The following is an 18,218-nucleotide window of genomic DNA, read 5'->3' on the forward strand; positions in this document are numbered from 1 at the left end:
AATGGGGAGCTGTGTCCCTCTGAACTCACGGAGCCCCCTTCGCAGGTGAGGACCTGGGAGCCCAGCTGGCAGTGTCCTCCAAAATTACCCATAGAGTGGGGGGAAGAGCTGGCCCCAAACTCTGATCGTCTAACTCTCGCCCCTCCTTTGCGGCTTGTTTTGGTTCTTCCTGAGATTCTGGGCCCCTGCCAGTGCGGTTCCATCCAGATATGTGTGCCACACTTTGTCCTTTCGAACTTTCTTTCTGTGCGTCCCTCCTCCAGGCAGGCTCTGTCACTACTGCTCCCCCATGAGGACACTGGAGCCCTGAGGAGCTGAGGGTCTTCCCCTGGTGACCAGGCGAAAGGCATTCTGTCAGCCAGGAACTCCCTTTCCCTGGCGTGCCCTGCAGGCCCCCTTTACCACTGGAGCTTTATTCCTTTAGCTTAAAGCAGGCATTGGCCACCTTTTAATTTTTAAATACCTTGGGAAAGAATCATGTATAAACCAGTGCTAGTCAGGGTACAAAAAATGCTTTTGCTGAATTTTTAAAAACTATTGATTCCAAGGCCTTCACACTGACCTACATGCCCAGTCCTTTTATTTTTTTATTTTGAGACAAAGTGTTGCTAAATCACCAAACTGCCTACGCTGGCTAGAACTTGGGATCCTCCTGCCTCAGCCTTCTAGTGTTGCAATACAGTAGAGGCTGTTGAATTCATCTTTTAAAGAAGAGGGTGTTAAAGAAACTGGGGACCTAAAAGACTGAGAAGGAGATGTAAATACAGCTCCGTATGATTCCTAATAGGGTCTCAAGCCTCTGTCTTGGTGTTTTTGGAAAACTGTCCACCAGAGGCATCTTATTACAGAGGAACCCTGTCTTGTCCCGGGCTCTTTTACCAGCAGCGTGGACAGGGAGAAGGACAGCTGGACCTCTGAACTTACTTCTTGCTAGAGGAACCTCAACCACTGGCTCAGTGGATTTCTGGCTTCTCCAAGAAGAAATCACTTATGTAGTTAAACTTTAATGTGACCGATGCAAGAGTGCTTCTGCAGATGCCAAATGCCTCTTCTCGCCACATGGAAGCAAGGAAGGCAGGTCGGGCCAGCGGTAGGAAAGGGAATCTACGGCTTCCTCCCTTGTGATCTGCACCCCTGTTTTGGGCCTCAGGCACCCCAACCCCAGGCACAGGAGTTGCTCCCTGCTTTACTCCCCTGCTTTCCTATAAGCACTGAGCATTGCATAGATAACTGAGCCAGGAAGGAGCTTGCCAGACAGGTGCTGGCAAAGGGAGGGCAGAAGCCCGGCAAGGAGAGGGGAAGCCCCAGAGCCCAGAGTCTGGCAGGCACGGTCTATCCACTGCTGTCCACATTGGCTGGCATGGGGGTTTGGAAAATCGTCGAAAGAAGCTAGTCTGCATTTTATTTTTCTAAATACGATGTCTTTCTATATTTCTAAGGCTGGTCTCGAACTTGTGAATTTAAATGATCCTCCTGCCTCTGCCTTCAGAATAACTTGGACTATAGGTATTTGCCACCATGCTCAGCTTTCTACACAGCACATTTAAGCTAATGGGAGGGGTGTTTTCTCAGGTTCCCTTTGTTTCTGTTCATCTGTGGCTTAAGTTCCTAACGCTCCATTCCCAGGCATTGCATGGAGCCTTGCTTCCTAATAGGTGATGGCAAGATTAAGGCCCTCAAAGGAAAGGAGCTGGTAGCCAGCTCTTCACCTTATTGTCAGAGAATCCCTTTTCAAAAGGAAAGGTGCCCAGGAAAAGCGTGGCTAGGGTGTTCTGGGGATCAGAACACAAATGACAACATAGGGTATAGAAGATCTCTTGCTAGTGTTTATCACATCTGAGTACAAATTGCACAGGGCAAAGAAGAGGGAAGAACCAGACTGGGACTTTTTGGCAAGATCCAAGGAGAAGCTAGAAGCTGCAGAATTTAAACAGAAAGGGCCAGGGAGGATGAGGGAGGAACAACACAGCTGAGGAGCCCAGGATACCTGAGGAGGTTGGTCCAAGCCCAGCGGTCCCTGAGGGAGGGAGGAGCATGCATCTCAGTGGTCGATGGGAGGTCTTCACTTCAACTCTTCTAGCACCTTCTTAGTAATTAACCAGGCTCTGTGTACATAAAGACAATAATTACAGGCAAAACAACTCCTTTGATGTAAGAGTGTAGATTGTCTGGGTGGAAAGAAGGGTAAATAAAAAAGAGAACAATTTTGCTTTAATATGTAAACAAGGCTGATGGAAAAATATGACCAGACAAGCAACTAAGATAAACAAAGTTTGGGAAAACAAGGCTCTGGCTAAGCACCACACACCTCAGATATCCCGGGCCAATCAGGAGCCCTATAGGTGCTGTGGGATGGACCTCCTTGGGCATTTTTGGTTTTTCTTTCAAAGAGCTCACACACCTTGGTATCAGGTGGCTGCATTCTAGCCCCTACCTATTTTCTGCAGATATTCTCAGCATGTTTCCAGAGCTGCCTGTTTACTTCTGGAAACAGGGGTGCGAGTTTACAAGGGTTTTGAATGGCTCCTCCCGGGAAGCAAAGCTAATCGAGAATGGAGCCGAGCTTGTAGTCCAGCATCCTGGATGCTTGTCCTGTGGTGTAACCCCTGCACACCATTCTTCCCTTTGCGGCCAAAGTTTATTAGAGAAACCTGTTAATTGGGGATGGAAGGCGAGGAGAAAGAGAGCTATGCAATGCTAATATGGTTTAACACTTGATGGGCTCTGAAACTCAAATGACCACGGGGCTTCAGACCTTAGTGTGGTACATTCATGGCTTCACATATGTGATGCCAAGATGAACACACACCACCAAAGCATAGGCAAGGCCCTGAGGGCCACAATAGCAAAGAGTTTGTGAAACAAAAAGGCATTTCTCCTGCCCCCTGTCTCTTGTGGTGCCATTGTCTGATGCTAAGAACTCACATAATAACAAAAAACAATACCCCTCTACCATGGGGGAAAGCTTGATTTGGCCTAAGCAGTAGGGTTTTCCATGGGAATGGTGGTGGGGGCTGGGCTGACTGTGGGAATAGTGCAAATAATCACTTTTTTGTAGATTTTCTTCAAGCCACTGTTTGTTTTGGCGATAGTCAGATCCATGGCCCAGCTTGAAGATTCCCACTGGGTTTTCTAAAGCTCCTAGACTTATGAGAGATGGAACAGAGAATAAATAATCACTAAACTCACTTCCCCTGCCCTAGCACTCGTGTAGGGGGTATGCCTGCCTTAGTGAATGTGTGCACACACATATGTGCTGTAGTCGTGGACGTGCGATCTACCCCACCACTGAGGAATTAAAGTGAAACCAAGATTTCCTCTGGGCCAGCTGGTTTGTTGCCTCATGCTTGTCTTTTATTTTGGGGAAATTAGATTTCATCCAAGCATCCGTTTTTGCAAAATGGCGTTGGGTAGTGTGTGTTTGCAATTGTGCATGTACCATGACTTCCTCAGGCCCTCAGAGGTGCTTGTGGGCCTTTCAACATGAATAGATCAGGTTGAGGTTCCGGCGTAAACCAAAAAGTCAGTAATGGTGCTGATAATCACCCAAACCGAATTTGTCACGGAATGAAAACTGAACAAAGAGTGTCTGTGGAATGATATATGTTATGCTCCAAAATGTGAACATATTTGCTTCAAAATGCCAGCTACTGACTGCTCCTGGAGTACCAGTAGCAGGTTATTATATTTTTTAAAAAGTGCAAAAAACCTTTCTTGAAGGCCCCATGAGAGGCCATGTGCGTATAATATTCTCTGAGTCTCACAAAGCATTTTACAATGTACCTTCCTCTGGTCCAAAGGTTTCCATTTGCAGTAGGATTCTTTGTGATAAGTGCTCCTGAACATGGTGACAGAGTGGCACAACTCCAGGGGGCAGTGTTTCCTCTGTGCAAGGAAAACTCCAGATGGCCTTGCAGGGTGGCAGTGGTTGGACAGGCTTGCTGGAAAGGTGCTTTTCTGGTGAAACACAGAAGAGCTTGTTTACACAGCCCCTTCTTAGAGTCAAGTTACATCAGAGCCAGGAACCCAGGTCCTGGCAGAAAAATATCTTGCTATGGACCAGAGCAGGCTAAGAGCAGATATGAATAAATATCTTCGAAGTTTCAAGGATAGGAAACTTAGACCAACAGAGGTTAAGGGCTTTGCCCTAGCTCGTCCAGGGCCCATGCAGCAAGCCTGGGTTTGGAACCTTTCTCTGTGACCCTGTAAAGTCTTCCACCTGCTCGCCTCCATGCAGAAGCTGTGAAACCACGGCCTGAAACTACAGCAGAATCCAAAAGGAGAAATTCACCTGATAGGCGAGGAGGTGGTTCCCGAGCTCTAGTTCTGCCTTTGTACCCTCTGTCAAAGAAAGGGAGCAGGTGGGGAAGCCCCCTGCGGTGAGCTTTACACAGCTGGACTGGCCAAGAGGGGAGTGTGGACAGACCTCACATCTCCGCCCCCTTCCTGGAAGGAAACTTTGCATTTGAAGGGCTGCAAAGGAACAAGTAAATCGGTAACCCGGGCTTGGCAAGGTTTTATTTGGCTGTGTGAAGGCACACACAGGTCCCTCTGTGTGTGTGTGTGTGTGTGTGTGTGTGTGTGTGTGTGTGTAGACAGAGACACAGAGAAAGAGGGAGAGAGGTGGGGATGGGGGTTGAATTGAAGGAAGGTTTCAGTCACGTGTGATGATTCAACTCTCCCCATTTGAACTGGCTTTTTATTAAAAAAAAAAAAAAAAGTACCAGCCACCATTTATCCGGGACCCCGTGTGCCAGGCATTGTGTTGGTCGCTTTTCGAAGTATTATGTTTCTGTAAATAACAATTTGTTTTTAAGCAGGTGCAGAGACAACTTTTTTTTTTTTTTTTTCCTTTCTGGTTACAAGAATGCGGTACCCGGTGCTCAGATTTGGAGAGTCTGGGAAGGGTGTAGGGACGCGGCCCGGGGGCGGTCCCAGCCGTGCGAGTCTCCACCTTTTATTTTGACCGGTCGATGGTGACAGGCTCGCACTAGGACCCAGGCGCCAGAGCGCCTCCGTCTGTCCTGTAGGTTCATTCAATCTCCCATACACACAGACCCACAGCGAGACACACACACGCGCACACGCACACACACACACTCACTCTCACACACACAACAGCACGCAGAGAGGAGGCTCGGGAAGTCAGGCCGGCTCCTCGCCCCGGCGCCTCCTCCGCTCCAGCAGGCCGGGGCTCCCCAGGGGCCCGGAGCTCGGCCGGGCCGCGTAGCCCGATCCAGGGCGAGCTCAGCGGACCCCGCGCCTCCATGGGCAAACGCGGGCGGCCGCGCAAGGAGGCGCGCGGCGAGGGCGCGGGGCCGGTCCCCTCCGCACCCCCGGCCGCGCCCCAGCCCCCAGCCCAGCCGGAGGAGTTAGCGGGGGCCAAGCCCAGGTGCCCCTTCTCGGACATTTTCAACACCAGCGAGAACTCGATGGAGAAGCACATCAACACTTTTCTGCAGAACGTGCAGATTCTGCTCGAGGCAGCCAGCTACCTGGAGCAGATCGAGAAAGAAAACAAAAGTAAGTTTGGGGGCCCGGTTTCTCTCTGGCGCCCTGCTTTCTTTCTAGCCCACTTGAGCGACCCCTGTCCCCCCCACCCCCCCAACACACACATTCACCCTCGGCGGTAAAGCCGATGACACCGGAGAAAGGACACGCACGCATGCACAAAGCTGCTAAAGATGTAACAAAGACGGGCGCTGGGAGAGGGGGCCTGTCGGCGCGTCAGTCTGTCTGTCTCGGCCGGCGGGGGAGCGCCCGCCGGGGAGCCGGGAGTGGTGGTGTTTTGCTGACAACTGAGCCCAGCCAGAGCTCCTCGTTTCGAGGTAGCCTTTCTTCCTTTTTTAATTTTTTAAATTCCCAGAGCCTTCTCCGATAGACAAGTGTTTTTCTGTCGCTCGTTCTGGGGTGGGGTAGAGATTAGAAGCCGAAAGTTGGGACCGTCCGCAGAGCTCAGGGGTTCCAGAAAGAAAACACACACTACAACAATAACAATCGCCGCCACCAAGCCGCTCTGGGCAGCGTGGGCTCGTGCTCCTTCTCGCCTTCTCGTCTGCCTCGCTTTCTCCCTTCTGGGAGCAGCAAGATTGGGCTGCTATCATCGTGTGCGCCGGCACGATCCCCTGCGCCCCCATTCCCCTGGGGTGACACCGCCCTCGGCCCCCAAACCAACAGGCCGGTGGGGCAGGCAGCGGCGGCAGCTCGCCCGGGACCCGCAGCCCCGCGCTGGGGAAACTTGGCAAGAGGGACGCGGCTGGGAGGAAACTTTGGGACCTCGCAGAAACAATAGTTGGGGAAGAAGGTGTGGGTTGTTGTGTGCGGGTTATTTTCCGGTAGTGGGTTCCCTAGTGAGGGCGCGGGGCAGCACGGAAAACGCTTCCTGGGTCGACCCCCCCCCTTCAGGTGGAGAGCGGCGCATGAAGTGCGCAGGGAGGGGGGCACTTGGGAACCCCACCGTGGCCTGGCTTCCTTTTTGTATTTGTTTCATTTCTGTCCCTGCCAGCCGGGTCCCCAGCCCTCCCTGGGCAGTAGACTCCGCGCCCGGGGGAGGGAGGGGACATGCGCGTGCTGCGTCTCCAGCACAGCTCAGAATAATAACTGAGAAGGAAGCAGGGGCCGAAGCAGACAGACCGACCGAGAGGGTCAAACTGGATGTTTAATAGTCTGAACAAGTAGGAAGACAAATTCGAGGAAGTGAGGAGGAGAGGAAAGACTCGGAGAGGTCCGATTGCAACGTGTCAGATCTCGCAAACCCCCCCCCCCATACACCAAGAACCCTCAAACACAAAAAACATCTCTGCTAACCGACACCCCTGGCCTGCAGGGTTCAAGTAACCGTGTTCTGGCAGCGCGATTGTGGGGACCTTGTGAGACCAAACCAAGGGTTTGTGTTCGGAGTCCGTGGTGCGTTCTTTTCTTTCTCTTCTTCCCTATTCTCCCCACCCCCGTGTCTGTGTTGCCAGAGAGGCGCACCGCAGTCTCTGTAGCCTGGGCGATTATTGGTGGGAGGGGGTGTAGTGGCGGTGTGTGAATTTGTCTGGAGGATAGTTTCTGAAAAGCCAGGGCTGGGGGAGAGCGGGGTGAAGACGCGGTTTTGTTGGGTGCGTTTGCTTTTGTTGCAGGGGGAGGGGCGCGATTTCCTTAGCTGCCCCCTCTTAGGTCCCCGTCCTCTGGAATCCGTCCCGTGGCACCGGCTCTGACTGGGGGTGCTCCCAAAGAGGGCACCTTGTCAGAGTGTGGCAAGCCCGGTTTGCGCCCCCAGACCTCCCCCACCCCCGCTTTTGCACCCGCAGACAATCGGCGACCTCACCCTCCCACACCCCGCCCTGGCCGCCGCCACCTCCTTGTTTACCCCGTGCCGGGGCTCCGGCGTGGCCACCAGTCACGTAAGCAGAGAGCCGGACGCGCCGGGCCGGGTGCCCCGCGCGGGGCGGGCCCGGCTGGTGGAGGCCGAGCGGCTTGCCCGCGGCCAGGGGAGCCGAGGGTCTTCCTTCCAGCCCCGCTCCCGAGCCACCTGCGCTGCAAACCCGCAAACCCCGAGAGGGGCATGGGAGCCCCAGCGCCCCAAAGTCAACTTCATGTGGGTAATCAGCCCCTCTGCCCCTCATCCCCCCTCCTCCGACCGGCTCCCCGCAGGAATATTTTTAGCTCTCTCGCTTCTTCGCTGCCGCCGTATGGCTCTAAATGACGTGATGCCAGCAGCCCCCAGATTTCCCCGAGAGCGTGGGGCGCTGCGTCCTCCCTGGGTTGGCTGCAGGCACCCAACTCTATACATTTGCCCCCTCCCCAAGAGCGTACGCAGGAGTGGGTGACCTCCTGCAAACTCTATGCGACCACCCGCCGGACCCTCTATTATCCTCTCTGCAAACCCGAGCGGCCCATGTGGGGGACACTGTATTCTCCTCACTCTCCTCCTTCCCGCCCGGCCTGGGTCTCCCCAAAAGGAAAACGGCTGGCCCTACATCTGTCTTGTTTTACTGGGGGCGCTTCTTCGCGCTGGCTTCGCTCGCCGTTGTTTTCTGCTAGCTGCACACAATGCCCGCGCGTCACGGCGGTCCGCGTGTGCACAGCAATAACGCGAGTCGGGGGGCGGGTCGTGCGTGCGCCGGGCTCGGGCATTGCGGGTCGCTCCGCGTGCGCGGGGCTTGTTTTGCTTGAGCTCGGCTTTCCAAAACGCTTACATCATTCAGTTGTTGGGGGAGGGAGACGAATCTGGGCGTTCCGATAGGATTCCAGCATTTCCCAGGCCCCTGTTTTTTGGAAGAAAACAAGGACCGTAGCTTTTAAATTATGAAGTCGGGGTGGGGGATGGGGGCGCTTAGGTTTTGTTTGTTGTGCAAGTCTTTTTTTTTTTTTTTTTTTTCTTTTTTAGGTCACTACTGCAAAGGGCATTGCTAGCCGGCTCAGGTGCACAACCTCCTCGCCTTCATTTCAGCTAGTTCCCCTGTCTGTAATCACTTGATCTCAGTTTCTCCGCCTCCTCCTCCTATTCCCCCCTCCCAGCTCGAGACACATGGTTTCCACATGGAGACAAACTTCTTTCCTCTGACTGGACTTGACCTAGCTGTACCATTCAACCAATCGGCAGCTTCGATATCTTGTGACGTCACACGTTGCTGAGGCCGGCGGCTGGGGGGCGGGGCCAGGACGCGAGCCAGGAAATCTCTGGGAGCTGTAGTGCAGCCAGCTGGTCCAGTCTCTTCTTAAAGCGACGCTCTTATTTCCCAAGCAGAGAGTCGGTTCTCGAGGCTCCATTTCGGATTCTGAGGGACCTTTCTGAGATTCGCCGATAACCACTGGTCACGAGTTCCACGTTCCATTTTTACTGTTTGCGAAGTACTTGGCAGGAGCTTGCTTCATTTTCCATTGTAGCCAGAGCTGCTTTTTATTGCTTGGTTGAGGTTTCTGTTGTAGCAGTGTTTGGCAAGTTGTGGCCTCAGTGCCGGATTATTTCCATTAGGTAGCGTGAGTTTTCTTGGGGAAAAAGGTTCAAATTAAATCACCCAGTGTTGACCTAGTGTACAAGTCAAGGAATAAGAAACACAGGTACATTGATCTGAATCCCTACAAATCTCAAATTGAAGGTTTCCAGAAACAATCATGAAGGCTGTGACCCTGTTAGCACAAATTGGGAAATTATATGTAAACAATCAGGCAGTGTTACCTCTATCATGTGGAAGCCAGTGGCAATGAACTAATAATTAGAAGAAAAAAAAAACAAACCTAGTCCTTCCCCTCTTTGGAAAAGGTTAAAACTAAAAGGAAAGAAGAGATTCACAAAGGGATGCTGTATGGGTAAAAGCTGGCTGGCAGGAAGGGTCTAGAGGAGAGAAACTGCTTCCCAGTGTCTGAGAATTAGGAATATGGGGCCAGTATTTCAGAGAGGGGAGAATGATCAGAGTAGAAAGCCATAGGCTGCTCTCTGAAATGGAATACCTGGATTTGAGGTGGAGTGTTTTCCTAGGAACCCAGGGCAAGCAGCAGCAGCCCTTCCTGCTCAAGGAGGAAGCTGCAGTGTGTTGTCATTTGGCCCCACCCAGCCTTCCTGACTTAATTTCCTGACCATGAAACCTCTGCACCCGTCCAGCAGGTCTACCAGTAAGCCCGGCTTCACAGTCATGCTTCTGTGTTTGACTCAGATTTTTCTAGAATGCCCTCATTCTCTTAGAGGTCCCTTCAAGGCCTAGGTCAGTTCCTACCTCCTCCATGAAGCTGCCCCTGCTATGCCATCCCACCTGGCTCTGTTTCTTGACTCAGAGTAGCTGTCACATGGAGTAGGGACCCAAAGTTCTACTCTGCTGCTTATTGGCTATGTGACCTTGCACTTACCTTACTTGGTCTCTCTTGAGGTTCTGTTTTGTAAAATGGGAGTAATGATAGCACCATCCTCTCATAATTTCTGAACAACTAAATTAAGCATTGCTTTTATTTATTTTTATTTATTTATTTATTTATTTATTTTTGTAGTACTGGGGATCTAACTCACGACCTCGCGCTTGCCAGGCAGGCTCTTATGCCACTGAGCTAAATCCCTGGCCCAAACCTGCTTTTAAACATTTAAAGGGCCTGAAATCTTAGAGGTGCTCAATGAACAGTAACTTTTCTGAGCTTTTGACAATCACTACCATGAGAGTCTCTACTTGTTGCCTGTTCATTAGCTTTATTCTTGCAGGGAGGGTATTAACATCTTAGCAGAAAAGATGATTTAGAGGATTTCATTACTTGTCACCTGTTATATATTACATACCATTGGCCTATAGAAGACACGATATAAATTTCTTGATTGGTTAATCATTTCCTGGTGATCAGATTTGGAGGTCTGAAGACTTGGAGAAAGACTGGAAATACTGATCTCAGAAAGTCTTTGGGTGGTAAGACTGGGTCTACGAGGAAATGATAGGTCAGGTCTGGAGATCTCAAACTGCATTCTGTCAGCAGCTGTGGCCCTGAGAATGAACAAGTTCTGGCTTTGACAGGAGGGGACAAGAGTGACTTACACTAAAATGGGAGGGTTTGATGGCAACCACAGCTCTTGTGGTTCATGTTTCAGCAGAGGAACCACCCGACTGTGAATTTGCTCATTCCACAGATACGTACTGTGCATCTAGCAGGTACAGGTCTTTCTTTCCACAGGCTAGGGGTTGATTTACGGTAGGGAGGGGTTGTGTTTAGGAGAGTGATATGAAGAGCACTGTTAAATCAGTTCTGTCTTCTGTGTTTTAAGTCATCTTCCCCAGATTCAACCTTTTGCCCCAGGTTTAAATATGATCTCTGCCCCCTGCTTAAATGCTAGTGGTAGACTTCTGAGAGTATCATGTGACTTTTGGGGTCCCAGAGCCCCCGGGGATTAGGTGCATTGCTGAGGGCTTCTAGGGAACTGGCACAGGGCTTTAGGAAGTTAGAGAATCTGTATTGACTTGTTCCTACTTTAGAAGGAAAAAGAGGTGCCATCAGCTACCAAGGCAAAGCAGCACCTTCCCTTTATCTTTTGTCTCTAATGCAAACACTCTCCCACAAGCACCCCGGGAAACAGGATTTTCATTTGGTGAAATAGAGGGAAATGAAGAGAGTACCAGCAACAGCAGCGACTAGTGGCATGCATAATATTAGTACACACTACCATTTACTAAGCACTGACTGTGTACTAAGTATGAAGGTAAACATGTTGTCGCTTCCAATCTTCACAACAACTGTATGACACATGCAATTTTATTACCCTCATCTTACAGAGAAGGGAACCAAGGAGCAGGGATGCTGGGTAGCTTTCCCAGAGATCACATGGTGAATTAGTGGCCGAGCTGAGTCTGCAGGTCTAAGCCTTTAATTCCAGAGCCTGTGGTCTGAGCCATCTACACGTGTACTCGTTTTACAGCCAAGGAATGAAGTCCAGACAGGTGAAATGACTTATTCGAGGTCACCCGGCAACGTACAGCAGCACTGGGGTTTGGAATGCCCTGTTGATTGTCAGAGGCCTTCCTGCACACACCTTGTTTAGAAGGGCTTTAGCAGTGAGACTAGAGACAGGATAGCCAACCAGAAGGGTTTTTTTGTTTTGTTTTTCAGAGTTGTTCAACCCTCCTGGCCCTAACTCAAAAGTTTAGGGCTCCTAGGAAACACCACCCCCTCCTACTGCCTTTCCAAAGTCTGTCCTCTGGGCATGTTAGAGGACTTGGGGCTGTTGCTATGGCAGTGAGGCCAACAGCAGGTTCATCAAAAGCTAGGTCTTGCTTTTTTTTTTTTTTAAGCCATCCCTGCAGAAGTGAATTGGCCACAAAGATTTGCATTCGTCATTGTGGCTTGTTCTGTTTTAGATACCCCCTGCCTCCCTACCCACCCCCTCCTCCCTACCACCATTTCTTTCTATAAATACAGTTGAATAAATATTGATTTAAACTGGGTTTCTGGAGGAGAAGCACATGCTTGTCCTGGTTTGGTGTTCACTTAGATACCACTAGTATGTCAGGCTTGACACACCTAAGCCCCAGCAGCTCTGACTTCCAAATAACTGAGTTTGGGGAGATGAGTTGTGGTTTTGTGGCTCTGGAGAGAAAGAAAAAGAAATAAAAAAGAAACAACCCAGCAAGAAATGGGAATCAGAGTGAAGTAAAGAGTTTTCAGCAGGCCAGAATTCGGGGAGTGTTTTGGTAGTCTGGATTTCTGTACCATTCTCTTCTACGTTTCTTTCTTACTCTCCATTTTGGGTGTTGTATCCAACCATGCAGGAGTAGAAGGAGCCCCAGGGCATGGAGCATCCATCATCCTCACCCTACAGGCATGGAGGCAAAGGCCTGAGACGGACAGTGATTTGTCCAAGGTGACACAGCAGGGGCAAAACTGGGTCTTTCTTCTCTGTTCCTTCTGCTTGATAGGAGAATGGTCACAGATAGAGACCTAAATGGCTTTTGTTTTACAGGTCAGGTACTCATAAAGTCAGCAGTTCTCAAGCCTGGTGTACTGATCCCAGGGTGTGTCCGGTTATTGCAAAGGTCATTGCAACATTCTCAATGGCTTTTTCAAAATGAAACTAATTTGCATTTCTCATACTTAAAGAAATGTATATTTTCTTTTACATATGGGTAATGGGCTAAGAGCCAGAAGGTGGTAACCGTGGTGAGACGGCTTCCCCAAGCTTTGCGGAGGAGAGCATGGCTGAGGATGTGTGTGGAAGGAAGTGTGCCAGCCTCACACAGGTGGGAATAGGGGTGGGGATGACTTCAGTACCCCTGCTCTCTGGCTTTCTGCTGAACTTAAGGGAAGCACCTGTCTGTGATATCATTGTTCTGGGGTGGCCTGGACAGAGGTGTCAAATCTGTCAACACCTGACTGTGATGTCTCCAGCCAAAAACAGTACTGGGCATTTACCACCATTATCCAGAGCTAAGCTTTCCTTCATTTCCACATCTCTCACAGTGCTATGCTGGGCCCTTTACTTGGGAATCATTTTGAAAGTTCAGATGACCCTTTCTTTGAGCAGTAAGTCTCTGGAAAATACATGTGAAGAGAACCTCTATTTTTTCTTTCTTTATTTCTTTGAGACAGGGTTTCACTGTGTATCCCAGGCTGGCCTTGAACTCACAGCAGTCTTTTTGCCTCAGCCTCCTGAGTGTTGGGATTATAGCATGTGTCACCACACCCAGATTTTGCTTTTCTTTTTTTTTTAAAAATAAGATTCCTTTTTAAAAAAAATATATGGGCCAGTAATTTTTCCAAAACAAGGTCCTGGCAATATAGTCCCTGTCTCCTGATGTATGTACTCTTCTAATGCCCTAATGCCAGGTTCGGAGAATTCAGTCGTCTTAAAATAAACCCCAAGAGTGTGGGATGGTGTTTGAGTTGGGTTTGTGTCTTTGGTACAAGCCATCTTTGCAGACTCAATACATGCTTAGGGTGGGCTTCCAAAGGAATAGTTCCTTGTGAGGCTGTCCACTGCCCCCAAGTCCAGTGTTTAAATTGCTTTGTGTTCTTGTGTTTGTTCTTGTAATTTCTACGAGTCTGATTCTAAAAACTGTGTAAGCTTAGGAAACCAGAAGCCATGTAAGCAGTCTTGTAAATAAACATGTCTGCTCTTGGTTCTTTATAGATCGGGGCCTTCTGCCCTCGGAGGACTGTCTACACCAGGGTCACTCTCAAGCCAGCTCTCCCATGCAGCATACCTTTAACACCCAGCTCCTGTGTCTGTAAGGAAATTTAAACACAGCAAAATTAGAAAGATAAACACACTATCCTGAGGCAGAGGGAGATTGGGAAATTCAATCTTAAGCCAGAAAAGGGAAGTTGGATTACTTACTTTTTGAAATATGTTATCTTTCTTGCTGTTAGTAAGGACACACAAATGAAGGTGATCTGTGTAGGAGACAACTCCAGTGACAAGGTAGAATACAGTGTAACATGGGCAAGGCCTGGATTGTGTACTGTTTGTAGCTGTGGGTAGCAAGTGGTGTCTTTGCTTCTGTTTCTGCAGGGACCCAGAGCTCCTGATGGCCTCTTCCCTCTTGTCTCTATACCAGCCTGACCATCCCTACCCTATGTTTTTTGCCCACTAAGACTTGGAATCTCTCGCATATAACTTTCATTTCTTCTACCAGCTGTATAATTTAGTTCAATGCCGCAGATATCTCCTAAAATTTGCCAGGACCCAAGAGCTGTGGTTTGTGATTCCAAAACACAGTGTATGATCTCTAGTTCTAGTTCAAATATTAGCCAAATAGAAACCAATAAACAATTCTAGTCTGTCTCCTGGGAATCTGATAACCTGTTCCCAAGTGGGCTGCTGACAAGTACAATCTCTCATCTGTTTTCCAAAGGAATAGTGATAATAGTCTCCTTTTACTGGGCATTTACTATATGCCATAACAATGCTAAGTGCTTTATATTAAATTCTCACAAACATCTAATAGGCGGGTGCTGTAATTATTCTCACTTTATAGGTGAGGAAAGCCTTAGCTTTGGCAAGGCTGGCTAACCTTCCCAAGGCCAGGTGCTAACAGTAGTGGAGCTGAGAGTCAAACCTAGGTTTCCTGTACTTCTGTGGGGCTCTGGAAGGAGCCCCAAGGAGTGTGAAGGTAGCAAGAAGTGAGAAATGAAATCTGGGGTGTTAGAAGGTGAGGCTGAGGGTTCCTTGGGAATGTCATCCTGGACTGAATTCTGTTTTCCTCCAGTTCATCCTAGGGCAGAGAGAAGGCACCCCAAACCTTTTATAGCTCTTTCGGCACTGATGCTGAAGCCAGAGAGAGCCTTTTTCTGGAGAGTGATGGTCTGCAGTGTTACAGCTTCCATGTTTGGTGCCATCTTGTCTGGCACCGGCTGGGGAACTCACCCAACCAGTAGGGCTCCTGTAGCTCAGCACATCAGGTTGTCAGGGTTGTGAATTCATGGCCTGCCAGGCTGCACAGGGCTTTGTGAAGGTGACCCAGCTTGTAGGCTGACCTGTGCTTTGGGCCAAGGGCTCTTGCTGAGAAGCCTGAGGACAGAGGCAAGTGTGAGCTGCAAAGATGAGCTCGAGGCTTTGGCTGCCTCTGTGACAGTGGCCAACGGGTTCCTGTCAGCTATAGGCCCAACCTCTTCATCTCCAGGATGCAGATCTAGGAGATGAGCATGGTCTTTAATATAACTGGGTTCATGTCACTCACTTGTTTAAAGCCCTTCAAAAATTTCTGTAGTGTCTCACTTGGAATAAAACCCAAACTTCTTGCCATGGACTCCAGCCTTGTTGTTTGAGGGTGAGTGTGGCTCAAGGATGGGCATCTTGGCATACTCCAGAAGTCTGTTGGAAATGAGACTCCCTGGCCCTACCCCAGACCTGCTGACTCAGACTGCAGTTACCATGATTCTCAGGCAATTTACATGCTGAAAGTTTCCGAAGATGTCTTCAACAGCCATGGGGTCCTCCCTGATCTCCTTCCCCTAGTAAAGCCACGACTCTTTTTATCATTTAACCTCCTCAGCCTACGTATCACAGTTTACAATTGGTTATCCTCAGTATGTGTGAGTAGAGTATAAGCACCTTGAGGACAGCAACGGAAGTATTTTTGTATTTTGTATTTATTCTATGTGCAGCCTTTAAGTTGGTGCCCAGAATATAATAGATGCTTAAGGAATATTTATGGAATGGTGAGTTTTTTGCCTTTAAAATTCTGACCTTGTATTTTTCAATAAAAGAGCCATTGGTAGAAGAGTTCTTGTGTAGATTACTGTGGAATATTGCAGGATTTAATATCCTTGGCATCAGGAAATGCTGCTGGAACCCCTTGGTCACTGTGACACTCCTACACATCTGCAAAGCCTCCTGAAAGCATAGGTTTTGTCTGGCCATATCTGATTGGCCAGAACATGATGTATGCTGTGGAGTCCCAAGAGTCAGAAGATCAGGTCTGAAGGTGCTCAGTGCCTGTGTGACAGTGAGCATTTCAGTGCCCTCTCTGGACTTCATCTACAAAGTAGGAAGGAGTCTTGGTGGCATGCTGGGGGTTGATTGTGCTGGATGCAGGAGCAGCGTCACACGCAAAATGTGGCCTTGGCATGGCAACTGGTGGGTGCATGGTTGCAATTTTGTCTCAGGTTTCTCTAGAGAATTCCAGCATTCAAGAACCAGAACATGAGAGCTGGGAGAGAGGGTGAGATCACCATGTCATGGGACAGGCAAGAGCCTGTTTGTAGATACCGCACCTGAGGCTGAGCACTGAGACACGGGCAGCTGGGGCGAGCAGCAGGGGCAGACGTGTGACTTAGCATCCAGGGCCTGCCTGGGCCCAGGAGAAACCTCCACTGTCTGTGCCGCCTGGAAGGCGGTGGTGATGCCAAGGGGTGGGGGCAGGGCCACTCCAGGCCTGCTCCCAGCAGGGGAGGGAGGTTACCCAGAGCCGTGGCAAGAATGTGGGGCATCCTCTTAGCAGCAGGAGAAGGCCTCTGGCACGCTTTATTTTTCGTTTTTTTTTAAAGACTTCAGAATCAAGTTGCATTTAACTTCCAAAGACTAAGATCCTTGTGTTACCAAAACCTGATAAATGTAACAGGGAAATCGTAGTTTATTCTTGCTTTTGACTGTAGAGACAAAAATTCTAAACAAAATATTAGCTTGTAAAATGAAGCAGTACTTCAAAAGAATAACACACCCGGGCTGACCAGGTTATGTGCCAGATATGGCTGAAGAGCTACCAGTGTAAGTGAATAGAAATACAAGGTAGAGGAGAACACTGTGTCATTTCAGAAACAAACAGTAAGCCGTTTGAATAAAGTATTCGGGAGTCATTCCTAATGAAGACAACTATTTCACCCAGAAAAGATTGCTTCCCTGCGGTGTGCTCTTTTGATGAAAGTGGCACAGTGAGGCTAAGCGCAGTGGTCATCACCGGTAGAGGAGAAGGAGGTGGTTCGGAGTTCATCCTCTCCTTAGGGGAGAAGGCTCCTTCTTGAAAACCAAGCAGCTCTCGATTCTTTGGGAATATATTTTTAAAACCTCATGGGTTGAAACGATCAGAAAAGTTCTTCAGCTTTAGGTTTTTAATTTTTTCTTTAAACATGAATCAACCAGGAAAATCATTATAAGACATCAGACATGGAGCTTACGGCTCAGGTTTTAACCCTGGCTCCATCAGTCTAGAGTCAGTGGACTCCAGCAGGTCAGTGTACCTCTGGGGGACTCGGTGTCCACAGCTGAAAGATGGAGACTGGACTGAGAAATCTGCTTAATGATGGAAAATGCTTGACGAAACCACGGAAGGTTGTTTGGGGGCACATTCACTTGGCATAGCCCTAGCAAAATCCTTCCTAACAGCACCTTACGGTTGCACCCTCGAGTGTTCCCAATGGGATGCTCCAGAGTAAGAAACCACTGACTGAGTCCTGCAATGCAGATTTGTTTTTGGATCCAAGTTCGTGCAAAAAACAAGAAAAAGGACATTCGAGAGATTAATGCATCCATTATAATGACTGAAATGGACTGCTGTCATAAGGGCCATTTAATAAAATGTAAGAAGCCTTTCTCTGAGGGAAGACATGGGTCAGGAGGGAAGTCAAGTGCAGCTGTTTGAGCTTTTGCCAGTCGTCTGATCTCAGCAGAAAAACTGGAGTTAAAAAACAACAAACTTCCAGATTCCCCCGCATCAGAGGAGCGCTGCCTCCTCTGCCTGCTGCCGCCCACTCCCCACGTCCTTGCTTTCCCTTTCTCCCCAGCTGGGTCACCTGGGTCGCTAGCTCAGTGCGTTTCTGTCATTGGGATGCCAGCAGCAGCCTTGGAGACGCGAGCCCGGGGAGGCGGGGGCTACCTATGGGATTGAGCATTACGTCATCCCTTCTAGACCCAAATTTATCTCAGCAGCAGGCAGCCCCGCAGCTCCCAGCCGCCGCCGACTTGAGAGCTTGCGTGGAGTTAGACAGGGCTGACTCACTGGGCAAAGCAAAGGTTCGCTGCTGCTCTTCATGTTTCAGGGCCTGGGGGAAGTTGAGGGGAGGAGGCTGTGCTCCGTGTTTTGGGGTGCGAGGTATAGATAACGGTCATGATTCTCATTTTACATCTCAATCTCCCCCACCCCTTACCTTGAATATTTGAAAACCTGCATCTTCAAAGAGAACTGCAGAAAAGACTGCCAAGACGGTGGTCATCACTTTGCAGGGTAAGGGAAGTTCTCCTAAGCCCCTGCTCTCTTTCCCCTCTGCAGAAAGCATGAAATCTGCCAGCCTCATTGCTGTGAATGTTAGGAACGATTCACCTGAAATTA

At 49.4% G+C, this 18,218-nt stretch overlaps 1 protein-coding gene across 3 annotated transcripts in view; it reads left to right on the forward strand.

Annotated features, from left to right (window-relative positions):
- Nucleotides 1-5,032: 5,032 nt before the first annotated feature.
- The window catches only part of Mxi1 (MAX interactor 1, dimerization protein), an 89,865-nt gene continuing 76,679 nt past the window's right edge, over nucleotides 5,033-18,218 (forward strand). Inside the window, exon 1 of one of the 3 annotated variants that reach the window (XM_003475190.5) lies at nucleotides 5,033-5,523. In XM_003475190.5, coding sequence (XP_003475238.1) covers nucleotides 5,268-5,523 — 256 coding nt within the window. In that variant the 5' untranslated portion in view covers nucleotides 5,033-5,267. Of the gene's footprint in view, nucleotides 5,524-6,887; nucleotides 6,907-7,451; nucleotides 7,583-18,218 lie in introns of those variants that run through there. The other 2 variants (XM_013158415.3, XM_013158414.3) reach the window with 2 other exon arrangements.

This window comes from Cavia porcellus, unplaced genomic scaffold (genome assembly GCF_034190915.1).
Source record: "Cavia porcellus strain 051 isolate PalLab524CR breed Dunkin Hartley unplaced genomic scaffold, mCavPor4.1 scaffold_2, whole genome shotgun sequence".
NCBI lineage: Eukaryota > Metazoa > Chordata > Mammalia > Rodentia > Caviidae > Cavia > Cavia porcellus.